General features: G+C 36.2%; 2 protein-coding genes across 15 annotated transcripts in view; one reads left to right on the top strand and one right to left on the bottom strand.

Moving 5' to 3' along the window:
• Positions 1 to 7310, top strand: part of LOC116847945 — an 8258-nt gene extending 948 nt beyond the window's left edge. For all 4 annotated transcript variants that reach the window (XM_032823567.1, XM_032823568.1, XM_032823569.1 and 1 more), the window contains one exon: positions 466 to 7310. In XM_032823567.1, coding sequence (XP_032679458.1) covers positions 486 to 4571 — 4086 coding nt within the window. In that variant the 5' untranslated portion in view covers positions 466 to 485 and the 3' untranslated portion in view covers positions 4572 to 7310. The remainder of the gene's footprint in view (positions 1 to 465) is intronic.
• LOC116847944 (intersectin-2) overlaps positions 4559 to 16798 on the bottom strand; it is a 21712-nt gene continuing 9472 nt past the window's right edge. For 6 of the 11 annotated variants that reach the window (XM_032823554.1, XM_032823559.1, XM_032823564.1 and 3 more), the window contains 16 exons: positions 16716 to 16724; positions 16431 to 16568; positions 16215 to 16341; positions 15864 to 16028; positions 10996 to 11120; positions 9844 to 9950; positions 9698 to 9770; positions 9394 to 9600; positions 9202 to 9285; positions 8900 to 9055; positions 8672 to 8812; positions 8203 to 8446; positions 7870 to 7944; positions 7502 to 7576; positions 6663 to 6836; positions 4559 to 6560 (listed from right to left, as the gene is read on the bottom strand). In XM_032823554.1, the coding sequence (XP_032679445.1) occupies positions 6409 to 6560; positions 6663 to 6836; positions 7502 to 7576; positions 7870 to 7944; positions 8203 to 8446; positions 8672 to 8812; positions 8900 to 9055; positions 9202 to 9285; positions 9394 to 9600; positions 9698 to 9770; positions 9844 to 9950; positions 10996 to 11120; positions 15864 to 16028; positions 16215 to 16341; positions 16431 to 16568; positions 16716 to 16724 (2052 nt within the window). In that variant the 3' untranslated portion in view covers positions 4559 to 6408. The remainder of the gene's footprint in view (positions 6561 to 6662; positions 6837 to 7501; positions 7577 to 7869; positions 7945 to 8202; positions 8447 to 8671; positions 8813 to 8899; positions 9056 to 9201; positions 9286 to 9393; positions 9601 to 9697; positions 9771 to 9843; positions 9951 to 10995; positions 11121 to 15863; positions 16029 to 16214; positions 16342 to 16430; positions 16569 to 16715; positions 16725 to 16798) is intronic. The other 5 variants (XM_032823561.1, XM_032823560.1, XM_032823562.1 and 2 more) reach the window with 4 other exon arrangements.

Genomic DNA, 16798 nt, shown 5'->3' with positions numbered 1-16798 from the left:
TCTCTCTCTCTCTCTCTCTCTCTCTCTCTCTCTCTCTCTCTCTCTCTCTCTCTCTCTGAAGTCTAAAAAAAAGAAAATTATGATGTTGTATTCAGTATACGTCTACCAGCAACATTCGATTCGTATTCAACGAATATTCAAAATTGACCAAAAACAAAGTATCGCGAAAACAAAAAAATTTTACCGCCGAGCCTTTTACTGCACAAGAGTTTCTACAACTATTTACAGTTTACGTTGAACGTTTTCATAATATCGTAATGTCTGTTCACCAATCTCACGGTCTCATTTTCTCGTCATGTAATGCTTCATGGGTACAATTATAAAGTTTAAATTAATTTGTGCAATTGTGCAATGTGCTGTTATTATACCGTTTGTAACACCATCAATCGATTTATGTGTACAACATGATAAAAGCTACAGTTAGAGAGAGAGAGAAAAAGATTAACAGAAAGTAACATCTTTCAGATACCGGGCGTATGTGAGAAATGTGGCAATGCCTGTGGATTTTCTTCGTTGTTCTGATATGCGTGTCAGGCGAATACTTGATGGGTGGTCACCTGGACAATAACGCTGGAGCAAAGTCTCGATCTGAAAAAATCGACAATTTCTTTGCATTAGAACATAAAGGACATGTAGACGACCTTGACCCGGATCTTATAGCGGAGGAAAGCACAGTTGCCACTGTCGCTGTCGGTACCGCGTCTTCTGCTTCAATCGACAACGACGTTCCACGTTACCATATCCCGTATCCTTTCGCCTTCAATGGAGGTAAGCCGTTTTCTTTAGAGAAGGACCCGATAACCGGTAAGATCGACTTCGAGAAAGCACCACCTGTTAGAGCTCTCAACTACACTAGCCGTTATCACGAGCACGAGAATAAAGAGAATGTAAATGTTTCGGAAAAAATTTACGGAGAAGAAAACACATATGCAGAGCATAGAAAGACGAAGGGTAACGATAACGACGACGTTAGTCCAAATGAGATCAATACATATACAGTTAATTTTCACGATTTCTTAAACTTACCCATTAATTACTCTTCGGCCAAATACGGTAATGATAAATATCCATTGATCTCAAATTCGTATGCCAATACGAAGGTGCAAAGTGGCACCAACAGTTACAGCACGTACAATCATAGACCTTATCACATTGAAAGCGACTCGTATATACTTGCCACTAGAAACCCTTACGTGTCAATAATGAACACAAGCGCACACAACGCTACAACTGTCAGTGATTTCAAAACGAAACTGTCGACTGTTGCATTTTCAATTAAAACTTCTACGGCTAAAGCGCCTATTGTAACCACGTGGAAACCATTTACTACTCCAATAGTATTTGATTCCATTAATCGCATTACCCCAGAAGAGGAGAACGAGGAGAATATATTGTCGAGAGAGCAATTGCAAATTTCTAGTCACGTGGAAGCTTATAAAAGTCCAAGCAACATGTCGACGCAATCTCTGAACGATGAAACGACAGAAAAGACGCAAACTGTTATTCGCTACAAAAATCAACCAACTCGCAACAATTTCGCACCATCTCGTGCAAAGCCATCGACGCAACACGAAGAATATAAGGATTCTTATGACGTTTACGAATCGCCGGACGATGAAGGTGAGAGTGAGGATGAAAGTGAGGATGGCGATGAGGATGAGGTCAACAGCGACAATGGCAGCGACGATGATGATAACAGGGAAAGCGATTTACTGTTTCAAGATTTATCGAAAAAGCACGTTACACAGTCGACACTTTCTATAACTATTGCCAATGCAATGACTTCAACAGCAAGTACGACTGCCAATGCGGTCACCACCAAGTTGTCGGAGGGTACAACATCAGCCGTTACTACGGTCGCTCCTTCTGGATCTTCTACGCAGCGTATGCTTCTGCAGCAGGATCTATTTGCAAGCGACTCGTTACAATCTTCAATAATGTCGCAACATCCAGCAGCTTCCTCGTCTTTGATTAACAATCTAGGACACAGTATTACGGAACGCTATGACCCGAACACGAGTCACGAATATAAATCAACGGTCAAATCGGTACAAGACCGAGTAGGAGCTGGCATTGTGATAGAAAGCACGAGTAATATCGTAATTCCGCCGGATCAAGATACCGTGTCTTTCGTTTTAGGAAATCGTCAGAACGTTGAGGGAGGTTATTACTCGGTTGGGACTGCCATTGGAGAGAATCCTTACGGCAGTTTATCGGACATCGAGACTTCGTTCTGGCCTCTTCGCAATAATCCACATGGTTCTACCAAGGAAATTAAATACGAGCAACCACCTGCTTCCGTCGCAGAACCGAGTCCTGATCGCGTTATACAGAAATGGTGGCCACCCGGCTCCAGTGTTCTAAAGAACTACAACCAACTCGAACCGCCGAGATCTCAAAGTTCCTTTGCTGCTGCTTCAATTGCGACAATTGATACAAATAGAGATCGAAGCCAGGAGAAGGACGCGAACCATTTTACTTTATCGGATGTAGAAACGAAAAACAAGGAGACGATTACGGAGGAACGTATCGCCGTCGTAAACGAAGCAGATAACAATATGCGCGAATTACCACCCAAGGTAACCTTAACAACAACGGCGATAAATAAAACAAAGATCAATCTCCCTGTTGCTAACGCTAGCGGAGACTTGCCACAGCTCGCCGAAAATTTAATGCCGCCTGCGGAAAGTACCGGACCACCGCCGTACTATCAATACCAGTACGATACTACTTTGCGAACGGACCATACAAGACCACAAAGGTTACCGCTGTCACCACGCATTAAGCCACATTCGGGATTTTCGGGATCTCCATTGGATGTAGGATCGAGGAGACGTCCGTATTCGCCCGAGGCAAAACTACCGAATATCTTGCCTCAATTTCGTCCCAATACAAAAGCGTCGTATGGCCATCGTTTCGGTTCGGATGTAATAGGAACGATGCCGGCTGGACAAAGCTTGTCTACTAGAATTAAACAACCGTTACAGAATCATCCGGCGTCACGACGTCAGCCCTTTCCCCCGCCACCGTCGTATCTTCAGCGTCTAAATCCTCCACCACCGCCAATCCACGCAGTTAGGTTAGCTTTTGTACCGACTTCGAAAATGGATAACGCTGCTTCACTTCACGAGATTGAACCGACGATACGAAAGTTTCGGCCTCCATCGATCGTATCATCGATCTCGCGTGGAAGCACCGAAGAGAATACGCTGCCATTTAACAAGTCATTCGATCACACCACAGACCAGGATGACAACGAAAGCAAGACGCGGGACCAGGGTAAGAGTGAAATCGTGGACGAACGCGAAAATGAAAGCTTGGAAAGTTACCCAGAGGAACCGCCGATAACACCACCGAAGCCGCCTCTGTTCCCTAAGCGTAGAACGGCGGATCCTCTACACGTTACGACTCTGCAAATGATACAACATCATGGCGAATTCACAAACAATGACGAAAATGAAGCCAGACTTACGCAACATATAGAACCTGTACTCGCGCACCAAGCGGAACGTAGAAAGTCGGATAATCATGATTTGTTGGAGATAGTCGAGCAACCTGTATATGTTGTATATCCAGTCAATACTGCGGTTAATATACATTCGGGCAATTCCAAAGAAGAGGAAGAAGAAAAGGTTGACGACAACGACGACGACGACGGAAGTGTCGTCGTGGGTACTCGGGGACCTCATCGGCCACTACCACCCGATACTCTGCTTCAGGACGAGCGAGAGAAGATCCATAAAGTCTACAATGGTAGACCCGCACCCGTTGCATCGGACTTCCCATATCCCTTAGAGCATTCCGATCTGACGTCGATGTTTCCTGGTGGTACGAAAGAAACGCCTCTCTTGGTACCTAGCGAGCAAAGACAACAAACTGCCCCCGTAATCGCAGCCGATCGAAAGAATGAGAAAAATGAACAGGATGCCACAAATGTAATTCCTTACTTGCAAGATTTTCTCCCGTTTCAAAAGAAGAATGACGCGACAATTTCCGTAACACTGCATCGTACAGCACCAATCCTGACATCGGCATCGACAACGACAACGCCGACATCATTGTCGACATCGACACCAACGCCAACGCCGATCGCTTACGTTTATACACCGACACACGCAGCGGCGTATCCTACTCGTCATTTCAACGATGACGACAAGGACGCTGCTACGAATATTGACGCAACGACAACGGTGTTGCTACCTTCTCAGCAGCCATCCAGCTCTTCCAACTCGGCACCAATGCCACAGAACTTTATGGCTCCTTTTGTCGCTAGTATAAGTGCCGAGACACCTAGTAAAAATGGTTGGAGCGTCGTCGTCGTCGAGCCACCCGCAGAGGCAGACAAAAAACTAGATAACGATAACGATGATGCAAAGCTGGCTAGCTCCGAAATGGATACGCAGACCGAGAAAAATGACTTCGATGTTGATAATTTCAAACCACAACTCTTTGGTGGATTTAAGCCAATTTATGAATTTCCCACAGAGGACATGGAACGTCGTGACGATACAAACTTCGAGACGGACATATCGAGACATCCCAAGAAACTGGCCGTACCTGATGAAAGATAACTTTATTCTGTAAAAGATTGAACATTTCGCTTCGGATTTTACTCGCGTTTCTTATTATTCTTGTCGTGTAAACAAAAACTCGGACGATGAAGATAACGAAACGTGCAGGTGCAGCGAAGAATGAAAACCATATGTTTTTGTACGTTGCCTGACGAAACGATATATTCCCGTGACACAGTTAACTCAAACAATAAAAGACTGTACCGTCCATTCCTATTAGAAGTACTCAAAGACAATTCATATTTTCAAAAAGTCAACAATAAATTTAATCATTAAAATAATAGCCGTTCTCCGGTAGTAACATAATAACATTGCCTCATCTTTCGGGCAACTTGCGGATTTCGTCCACAATGAGAGTTATTTTTTCATAGTTGCTAAATACTACATTAACCGGGAAAATATTTTGAATTTAAGATTTTTAAAATCTCATTACTGCGAAACCCTAAATTAATAACAAGGAATCAGAAACAAGGAAACGTATGGCAAAAGTTATCCTACGTACTATTTTTAAATATGAAAATATATTTATTTTATATGGAAAAACATTTCACACCGCTTAAACGTACTTATAAAATGCTCTGAAAACTATCCTTATCCTTGGACAATCAATAAATAGCTTTAAAATTAATGTGGCAAAATCATAAGATAATCTAAAGGGATTGCATATGACTCTAATTTTAAGACTATTTACTGATTGTCAAGGTAAAAAGAGCATTTATTCTGCTGTGTAACAAGTATGCTTAAGCGATTTGAAGTATTATTTCATGCAAATATGTTTTTATAATAGCGTTTTTAAAATAGCGCGCAAGAATTTTTGGCATGCGTTTTTTTCACTTCTGACCTCATCGATTCAGGATTCCGCAACAGTGGAACAAGGAACCTTAAGCTCATTCTTGAATAGCCGTAATAGTATGCTATAAAAAGTACGCAATAAGCAAATTGACCATCCGCAATCCATTATTCTTGGACTGTAAAAATTCCATTGATCAATTTGCTTCCTGCTTACATCTTACTGCATACTCTTGCGGCTTTTGCAAAATGGGCTTTAAAGTCTTTCGAATTTCTCAAAAGGAAAATAGAAATTGTCTTTGAGCAATGTTATGTCTTAGTATTCTGTTTGTTATATCGCGACGAATGTTGCGTAATAAACAGATATATATATATATATATATATATATATATATATATATATTGTAATTAATTTATATTATCTATTAAAGTCTACCGTACGGATAGTACCGTCCACAATTGTCAATGTAGTAACAGAGAAAGAATAGTGCAATGTGCGCATAATACGATTTATAAAAGAAATCGATAATGCCTTGTAAACGATACTTTTGACATGTAATAATAGTGTAATTTATATATTCGATGTATTTTTTCTTATTGAAAAAATTAAAAAATCAGAATAAATAAGGTTATTTACGTAAATGCACAATCTCTCTTACTCATATCGAGGTAGATTGTAAAAAAAGTTCGCAAAAGAATGATTGCAATAGTCTTCAATATAAATCAATCGCATATCATATCGATCAAATTATCATCTATGTTATATCACAAATGCGTTTCTTATGCATTTTCATATATCATGTACATGCGTATCAGAATTAAATTATGATTATACGCCACACATGTTCAAATTTCTTTTCTAAAAAAAAATATAAGAATGACAGAATTAACTTTTCGCCATCTCTTCTCTTTCTCCCATCCCCTCTTTCTCTCTCCCTCTCTCTCTCTCTCTCTCTCTCACACACACACACACACACACACATCACTTCCTCATAAACTTTGTACCTTTTATGTAAATACGCACAATTGGATATTCGCACTATATGTTTCATCTGTTACCAAATAGCCGAAGATCAAGCTTGAGAACGACATCGCCGCTTTCGACTTCGCGTAACTTTATCCTCTTTTGGATCGGTCCACAGGAATCCTTGCTATCTCTCATTATGTCAGCCACTCTGACCTCGGCGCGACCAAGAAACTCTGCGTCAACAACACACCACATCGCCAGTTTAATAGTTTAATGTACTCGCGTAAAAGTACAGAAAATTTTCGCGTTAAAAAACAATTATACATATAACTTACCGTCAGGGCTGTAATACCCTTTATCGAACACTGTAATGCAAAGAGTATCTTCGAGTAAATCTTTCACTTGGAATTGCATCGACGCATCCCATAAAGGACAATTACTTCCAGATACGACACCGGTTCTTTCCTCTTGAGAACCCATAGACACTTTGCAAAATGTATTAAATTTTCCTACAACAGAACAAAGCAATACATTCGCACGTAAGAGTTTCCAGTCTCATGAATGAGACGAGGAACGTGTACAATAACTTGTAATTTTCTTAAATAGTGTTATAACATCTTGTAATAGTATATCTCATTTTCTCTCAAACGTTATTGTATATCCTTGCCCAACAACCACATAGCACTCAAGTTATCCCCCAGAAACAGCAATCATATATCCACAGTTTCTCCATTAGACATGATATAGTAAAATTTGAAATGCTTTGATATCGAATTATAGATAATAGCTAAAGAATTATTTTATACACACACACACACACACACACACACACACACACACATATATATATCCTGCTATGTGTGCGAGTCTTAATTTATTTACGACTATCCCAACCATTGCTATGGAACATGCGTTACTTAATTTAGAGAAAATTTGATGTATAATATAGATAAAATAAACGTAATTTGTGGAACTGAAGAAAATCGAAATGGTTATATATGCTGTATACCAGAGAAGAAAATCTTGCATTGCAAAAACATAATGAATTATAACTATGACAGAATTGGTGCAATCTCGCTGTCTACAACAAATTTGATAAAGATTGATTTACAAACCATTGTTCGATATCGTGAATACAATTATTCAGAGGCGTTTTTAAATACGAATACTCTACCTTTTCTGCCATAGGTAAGATCTTCAGCTTCCACAACTACTAGTCGCAGTCTACCTTCGGGAGTTCTCCTGCGAACTATAAACATGGCAGATTTCTGTTAGTAAAGCGCTACATGCAATTGTAATACCAAGATTAGTACACGAAATCCGTTTTCTTAGCTTGACCCTTCATTAGTGCATAACAAATTATCCTTTACCGTTATACACAATTTTTTATTACGTATACTATCTTAATGCAACATTAAAACATACAACAAGATATACTATTACATGCAACACAAGCATACACTACGATGTTATATTAATAAGTATATGAAGCGAGTTATCATGCGTCATGCCTTGATCATGCGCGCCATGCCGGATGCTTACCGGATGGGGCTTTCAAGTTGAAACCCTCGAGCACAGTAACAAGAATTCTGCCGCACGCCCCAAATTGCGCCTGCTCTGCTCATCCATATAAATCACCATTTATTGATATTGTCGAGAATCAAATTGTATTAAATTTATCACATTACATTTCAGACAGTTATCTATGCGAACATATAAGCGCGATATCGTGATGCACGATGTCAATAGGAAACAATATATAAGCATTATGTAAATACTCTCTGTATTCGTTTACAAACAATATCAGGAGGCAACAGTAACTTATGTACGGAACACGTGTAGAATAAGCAAAAGTAATATTTTGCATAAACTTACTCGATCGTTGTCTCTGCAGGCAATTCTTTTCGTTTTCTAAAAATTTTTTACGCGCCTCTACGATTCGTCTCATCCACAATGAGCACTCGTTCGAAGACGGTGCTAATAATATTATTAGCTTCTTTAGGTCTTTCAGTCTTAGAGTTTTCGATGAATTGTCAGCTACGTTATTTCCGCTTAGGCTACTACTGTTTTCGTTTCCTTCGCTTTCTCCGAGCACAGACAATTCGTTGAGAAATATTGGCTAAATAAAAAAAAGATGCTTTCTCGATAGTGGCACAACAATTGTATAGGTGTGTTTGAACGTGTGTGTGTATGTATAAAAATTTCTGACTTGTAAATTTTTCTTACTTTCCCTAAGGAAACTAAGCAACTTTCCCTTTTCTTACTTTCCCTAAGGGAATTTTCTTACTTTTCTTTTTCTTACTTTCCCTACAGAAATTAAAGAACTCTCTAAAATCCCATGTACCTTTCTATACATCTTAAATTTTTTATGTTTGTTGCGTTCAAATGAAAATTGCTGACAGTTTGACAACGAAAATTTCACTGGTTGGGCAAACAGCAGGAAATCATTTGTAAGAAAGCCAACGAGTTCTTTGCCACTCTTTGACTGTAAAAAAGAAATCATGACACTGATGTGAAATCTTCATTGAATACAGTCTTTAAGCCTATGGTATTATTATATAATTTTCATTACCTTATGAAGTATACCGTAATGTACAAGTTTCCGTGGACCTAATGAGTTAGTTAAGGAATTGAAAACAAGTTGCTCTTCGAGACCATCACATACTATGTGCGTTTGCAACCATTCCAACCTGTCACTATTTTCTTTCTCTCTTACTCCTTCATTTACCTATGTAATATGCGATATTAAAAATAATGAAACAAATTTATATAAGATACATATATGCTACATGCTATCAAACGCAACATTTACATCAAAATGATACATTACAATTCTCATGTATTATATCGATTCGCCCATCTGTTGATTTTTACCTGAGTACAAAATTCCTCGGATTTTGCCAATGCTTCTTGAAGATATTGCCTATCGGGGTGATCAATCGGAGTATATTCTAAGATCTATAATCATCAAGTTTTATCGTATAATATATAATTTACAATTATTGATACAAACACACAAATCTATACATACAATAAAACAAACGAAAAAGGACAAGGAAAACACACCTTGCCAATTATAAGTGGATACTTGGTTATTCTTTGCATCGGCTTAATTAAAAATGAACTTAATGGCATTCCCTTTGTTCGTGGATCTTGTTGACACGCGTGCGCAACTTGAACAAATTCCGGCGAAGTTTCCGTTAAACGTTGCAGATACATAGCGGCAGATATTTGACAGCTACAAAATCTTATGTAAGCTGACATCCTAGGTATCTGTGCAAAATGCATATCAAATTGTATTAATAAATATAAATTGAAATATACGTGCATGTGCGATCTTTTTTCTTGTTAAAATCGTAAATATACTTACATTTTCACACAGTATATCTCCAATCATTCTAACTATTCCAGTATAGCTATTATCTCTTCTTATTCTTAAAGTCCTGGAAAAAATTTATCCTTGCACTTATAAAAGATATATTCTATTGCATATACTAATAAATGAATCCCGGTTACCTTAAAAAGTTGTCGTTACACGCGATAATATCTCTCCAATTAATAAATATTTTTTCTATTTCGTCGACGCTCAAGACTAGACTCTCGATTAACGGTTTCTCGAAAACCTAAAACGTGTAATAAACCTACGTATGTATACGAAATGTGTATAGGTCTAAAGTGTTCTAGAGATTTCCGATTTTTCCTTCATCTTTATGCATTTTCTATTGGTATAAATCGGATATAAAATTGACGAATATTATTCAAAACCAAAAAAACGCGGATAATACCCGCCTAATATGCTATCACTTAAAAAAGTGTCTTGCTAGTCCAAGTAGAAAATTCTATGCGTTATAGATAAAATTTATTTTTTTTGTATCTGCAAGAAAATTGTGTGATACGTAAAATTTACAGCAGTAGCATTCTAGTAATATCTGTAAGCAAATTTAAGTAGATGTAAGGATTTACATTTATCTTTCAACACTAGTCTTTTTCGTCTACCACACTTGTGAGAAATGACTAACCTTAATCTGGATAGGCATCATAGAAAGATATTTTGCTAAATTTAACAAATATTTCAGATAAAAATGCTAGCTCTGTGCCATCTATATTAATTAAGTTCAAACGTATGCGATATCCCAGTGTTTGCTAGTTATTTATTCGTCTTAACTCATTTTTTATATCTAAATAATTTTCGATATAAAACCAAGATTTTTTATGATTGCTATCATCTATTAATAATTTTTATGATTGCTATCATCTATTAATAATTTTTATAATGGTTGATTTTCCTTTTGGTTTTTCCAAGGTGCCATATACGCTGATTATGGTACTCGAGTACCCACGTATTGTCATTTGCAAAATAACTCAGGAAAGACTCGGGCATTTGTTTAATATTGGCACGGATATTGAGACGACTAACTTGGATTTTATGTTAAAATTGAAGTTTGCACAAAATTTAACAAAGGATGAGACTTAGTTTAATGTACATGTAGGTGTGGGTATTATTTTCACACACATAAATTAAATAATAAATCTACTTCAAATTAACATCAAAGATTTTCAGATAAATGGAAGAATAATTATATACCATACTCTAGATATATACGTGTGAAAGAATTCGGCATAATAAACAAATGAAACGAGTTAAATTTAAGAAAATAGAAGGAATACCTCATGCACTAGCCTCATATCTTCTATGTAGGCCTGTTCAGTCACAATCAGCTCTTTAATATGTTCCTGGCGTTTCTTTTCCATAGGATCGTGACATATCACTGTATCGATCACCGATTCATTCGCTACACATAAAATATATACAAAAAATGTTTCCCTGGTCACTAGCTATTATGACAACTTACAAAAAGGGAGAAAGAATATATATGCTAAAACAAGAATATATAAGTTGAAAGTTTCAAAATATATCAAGTGGAAAATATGTTTTCTTTGCACGAGTGATAATATCGAATAACGTTTGATTCGTTTACGCAAAAAGGGTAGTTTTACAACAGACAGATATTTTATTTCAATTAGCGGTATGAGATGCGAACGTATTTGTATATGCACATATGAATATGTTTACATACGTGTAAGAACATCGGCGTACATATATATAAATATATATGCGTGTGCTGCGTGTGTGTTAGCGCGTGCGCGATCGCGTGTGTATGTGTGTGTATGTGTGTCTGTGTGTGTGAGCGTGCGCGCGCGCGCGCGCGCGTATGGGTGTGTAAACATAATATAATATTTCTATATGTATATATAAAGTGTGTGAACACACAAGATTCGTATAGTCATACGCGAGATTTCATATTCTCTTACAACATTGTCCACTATGTCCCAAATTACATCATACCCTAATGAGATTCTTGATGAGATTTGATGTTACAGTGAATAAACAACTTGCAAATAGTAACAATCTTAGGGCTATAACGCGCTACACAACTACATTGACTAAAGATAACCAGTTGCACAACTTGCTTTAAACATCCCGCCATCACCTTAGAATAACATTATGCTGTGGATTATGGATTGTTTGAAATAGTCAATTAATTATTAAGCACATCATTATATTACCATTGTGACATAACGTATTTACTCGCTTCTGCCGTGAAGGATTATATAGGACTCGTAAAAGTTGAATAGCAATGAATAAATACGTTGTGCGCTTGATTTTCACCCACATATGGAATTATTAGCCGTTCCATCCTTGCTTTCCTAAATTATTCTATGATTAGATCTCTCTCGAAGGAATCCCTAAAGAAGCTAGACATACATTCAATTGCTATACGGATACACCAAAGTTTCACAAACACGCGCGAGCGCGTATATATGTACTAAAGATGATATCTAGAAAGAAAATAAACAATTGAATACATCTATAATACATTCTTTGTAACGAAGCGCAACGTCGTAACAAGCTACATATAGTACGATACGTTAGATGAACAAGACGCTGATTGTCGATTATAATAAAAAAAATAAACTATATAGTTAATTGGGATAATACACACATACACAGGAAGATGTATCTAAACGGAAAAATTAATGAATAATATAAGATAATACTTCATAAATAATATAATCAACTCTGATGTTTATGTTTACTTCAATATTAGCGACTCAGCATTATTGTTCACGTACGAGTACTATTTTATTTAGGCTCTGTTGTAAAAGGCTGCGAAGAAGGAGCACATTGTCCTTAGTCTTCTGTTATGTACTTGTTATTCGCCTATAATAAGCGACTAGAAATCAAACTATATCGATATGTTCGCCGATAAGTTACACCGAATTTACGAACGCGAACAAGCAAAGTCGCTTAGTAAAGTCACATCAAGTTAACACATATTGGTTAATTTAACTAGTTTTCAATTTTATGAAATTTCTTCGCGTCTTATCTGCGATTAAACAAGACATTCTCGCACAATATCATGTTTGCTGATTTAATTTTGCAAATTGTTTTACAGTTGCAAACGTCTGAAATAAAAGTTGTACACAAGATTTTGGAACTCCTTCTTCTCTTATGTCGCATTTGACCACAACAGTCAACTATTGACTATTCAATTGTAAGATCATTTTTCTTTCCTTTACACTTTTTAGGCCTCAACGTGAGACAATCGAAACGAAATTTAGTATATACTACGCGCACCACACATTTTTACATTAATTTAATAGATAAACCATAATGTAATCGTTTTAGCGGTTTTTTTAATCGCCGATATTTATAATTATTCCGTGTTACACAAGATGCATAAATAAAGGAAATAACTGAAAGATTTAGTGAGATTCCCAAAGAACGATTGGCTTAAATCGCCGCGTAAATTTTAATCGACCACTAAAATGTACAGAAGCAAGAAACAAGCAATTAAAAAAAAAAAGGAACCCTCGGTCTTTTTGATATACGTCACACTCGTAGAATAAAATATTTCAAACGTTAACAATTGAATCATGGAAAAAATTCAATTTTCAATAAGCTCGAACATATCCATGTTGAAACTGTTAATTCTCACATAAATGTGAACGCTGTCATGAGGTGTCGTATGCATTCAATGTGAGTTTAACAAATTACTTAAATATTAAATAACAGTAGTATTCATACCATGACATAATGTTAAATATTTCTAACGTGAATAAGCTAAAAATGTACTGTTCTTCTTAATTGTTTCTTAATTGTATATCAGCATAGATAGAGAACTGAGGTAGACCTTTGGTGTTGGTGCAGATATCAGGTGGTCGTAACACTAATGAAATAATTTGATGTCCAAACGAGTATAGTAGATGCATATGTTGTTTCTATACGTAACGAATATATTATTTGCATGAAAATTGTTTGAGTGTAAAACAGTAAGGGTACATCCTAGTACTTAGCAACGCATAATAACAGTCTGAGAAAAAATGATAGCATTAATGAAGAAATGAGTGCAACCCTGCACCAGAGAAAAAAGAGATTTATATAATAAATAATATGAATAGAGACTATATATATATATATATATATATATATATATATATATATATATATATAGAGAGAGAGAGAGAGAGAGAGAGAGAGAGAGAGAAAAGGGAATACGAAGAACCAATCCCGAATTTTTTCCCTCCCGCTTTATCCCTTTCTTCTTTTCATTGTCGTATTAATTCTTTTTTCTTTCTCTCCCTTCTTTCCTCGGTCTGCCTTTTTGTCCCTCCCCTTTTCCTTTTCCTTTGTCTCTTTTCCTATTTCCCCTATATTTTTCCTATTTCTCACTTTTTCATTTTTCTATGCACAATGTCTCCAACGTTGAGACTTCTGTTGTTGTAATACGCCTTGTTGAATGTAGAGACTGCTATTGTTCTTATTACACTTCGGGTGCTTTAATTTTAACCAACAATGCTGTACTGCTGCTCGGCTATCCTTTATGCTGCGTGTTAAGCAAAAGCGAAAGATTATGATTAATAAAAAAGATATTACAGAATGCAGATAATATAGACTAAGAATAGAAATAATCGGTGCAGCTGTCTTGTCGAAGCATCTCTTTTAATTTTAAAATATTGCGATTGTCACTCAATGATATATCGTTGTTTATGCAAAGTATTTCATAACATGAAAAGATTGCGATATGACCACTCGGTCGATTATTAACGGAAACATTAGCTGAAACTGTAAGTAAGCACACTTTATCACATCAAATATTATAGAAATAGGCTACCTCTGACGGAAAAACGGACGGACGGACGGAAAAGCAATCATGCAAGGCGACGTTGTTTGACAAAGCAGGCTGTTTTAAAATTTGAGAAAGATATTCGATCCGCAAATTTCTATTCCATTCGCTAGCTTAAATGTAGTGGTCGATAAATGACCGACCTCTATATACTCGTGATATACGTGTAGCAATTAAGCCGTATGAAATGGACATACATTAAATAAAATAAGACTAACATCGGACAATTATCATAGAATACTAAGCACATTTGAATGACGATGACTAAAGCACCATATTATTTTTAGCTATGTGAGAATTACTTCCAAAATAAAATACTTATACTAGAAACCGCTACTTACACCAATTATATTATCAATTTATACAAAGTTTTGTATAAATTTTTTTGTATATATATAATTTTTTTACCAAACTAAATATTAATCGTACAAGAAATTTGTGTCTACTTCTATCGTTTTATTTGTTATAGCTTTTATTAATTCTGAAGTAAAATGAGCATTGAATCGTTCTTACCGCTTTGTTCTCTTATAAGCTAATTTACAAGCTATTTATTTGCTAACAATACTCATGATATATACAACTTACTCCATCTTCATTCATTTTACAAATTAATAAATAACAACTCTTATAAGATGAAACACAACATGATAAAACAACAAAATACAATAGTAAAGATAATAATTACAATAATGACAAAAATTAGATGAGAAAAAAACAAGTAATATAAAAGAAACAAGTAATATAAATAATAGTTTTAAGTTGAGGTTTGTTACAAAACCTGACAATCGTCCGCCTATCCGCGTAGCCAGAAGTTTCACATTTCTGATATATAAACTCGTGTATCCTATCTATTCGCGCACGCACGCACACGCACGCACGCGCGCACACACACACACACACACACACACACACACACACACACACACACACACACACACACACACACACACACACACACACACACACACACACACACACACACACACACACACACACACACACACACACACACACACACACATAAAAGGAACAGAAGATATAAAAACACATACACGTACATACACGTACACGCACGCACGCACGCACGCACGCACGCGCACACACACACACACACACACACACACACACGCACAAACACACACGCACAAACACACACACATATTCTGTTTACTTCAAATATTTTATTCAATATTAACACGTGCACATACGTTGTTAGTAGAAATCTAATATAATAATAAAACATGAAACTTTAGGTAACTATCCGGACTATATGACTTATAATAGTCATTAAACCATAAAATGATTTTTAAATCGACTTGAGCAATTATTTACAAAAAAAATACTTACACATAGATGATACGTAGTTGCTCGGGAAGACGCCAGATACGCCATTCAACTCGCCTCTCCACCATGCAGTCTCTTCCTTACTGAGTACGGATATAACGTCACCTTTTTCGAAGCTTAATTCGTCTTCATTTTGTGCTTGATAAGGATATAGAGCCATAACACGTTCTAAAAGAGTAAAACGAAATCTATGCTATAAGAACTATTTTATATTTAATTCACAATATAGCTCACAAATTGTAATTTAAACAAATCACACGTATATTTTATATGTATATTAATAATAATTTTATGTATATTTTATATGTATATAAAAAAAGAAAATCATAGATTAATTATATGGGATATATTTACCAATATTTGGGTCCGTTGGAGAATCTTGATATCCATGAGAGACAGGTGTACTTCTATTACTACTACTAGTTAAAAGTTTTACATAAGTTGCTGGAAACCAACCAATCTGTCTTTTTTTACCACGTGCCTATATAAAAGAGAGATTTTCCCAATTTAATTATTACTGAACTGAGCGATAGAAAACATAATAAATAAAAACACAATAAATTTCTTTACCTGGAGCTCTCCTTCCCACCATCCACTGTCAGTTTTTTTACGAATCATTATCAATTGCCCTCTTTGCAAGTCCAATTGTTCTCCGCTAGTTGCTTGATAAGGTGCAATAACTTGAACAATTTCTGGTTTTCTTCCTCTCTAAGGGGATATTTTCATGAATATAAATTGATTTTTCTCTAATCAATATACAATCTTGTTGCAATTGAAGCAATTTAGAATTATAGTCACGCAAATCGCAGTCAACAAATATCAGCCGTAATTTGCATAATAATATAAATTAGATACCTTATGATACTGCGATACCGACATATAAGTAGCATAAAACAAGTAAGAAGTAATTATACTCTTATAAGAGGGGGGGGGGGGGG

Source organism: Odontomachus brunneus, unplaced genomic scaffold, assembly GCF_010583005.1.
Source record: "Odontomachus brunneus isolate Ranch 3 - 2012 unplaced genomic scaffold, Obru_v1 Obru_scaffold_085, whole genome shotgun sequence".
NCBI lineage: Eukaryota > Metazoa > Arthropoda > Insecta > Hymenoptera > Formicidae > Odontomachus > Odontomachus brunneus.
The sequence above is the reverse complement of the archived record's forward strand: the minus strand, read 5'-3'. Positions and strand labels throughout refer to the sequence as shown.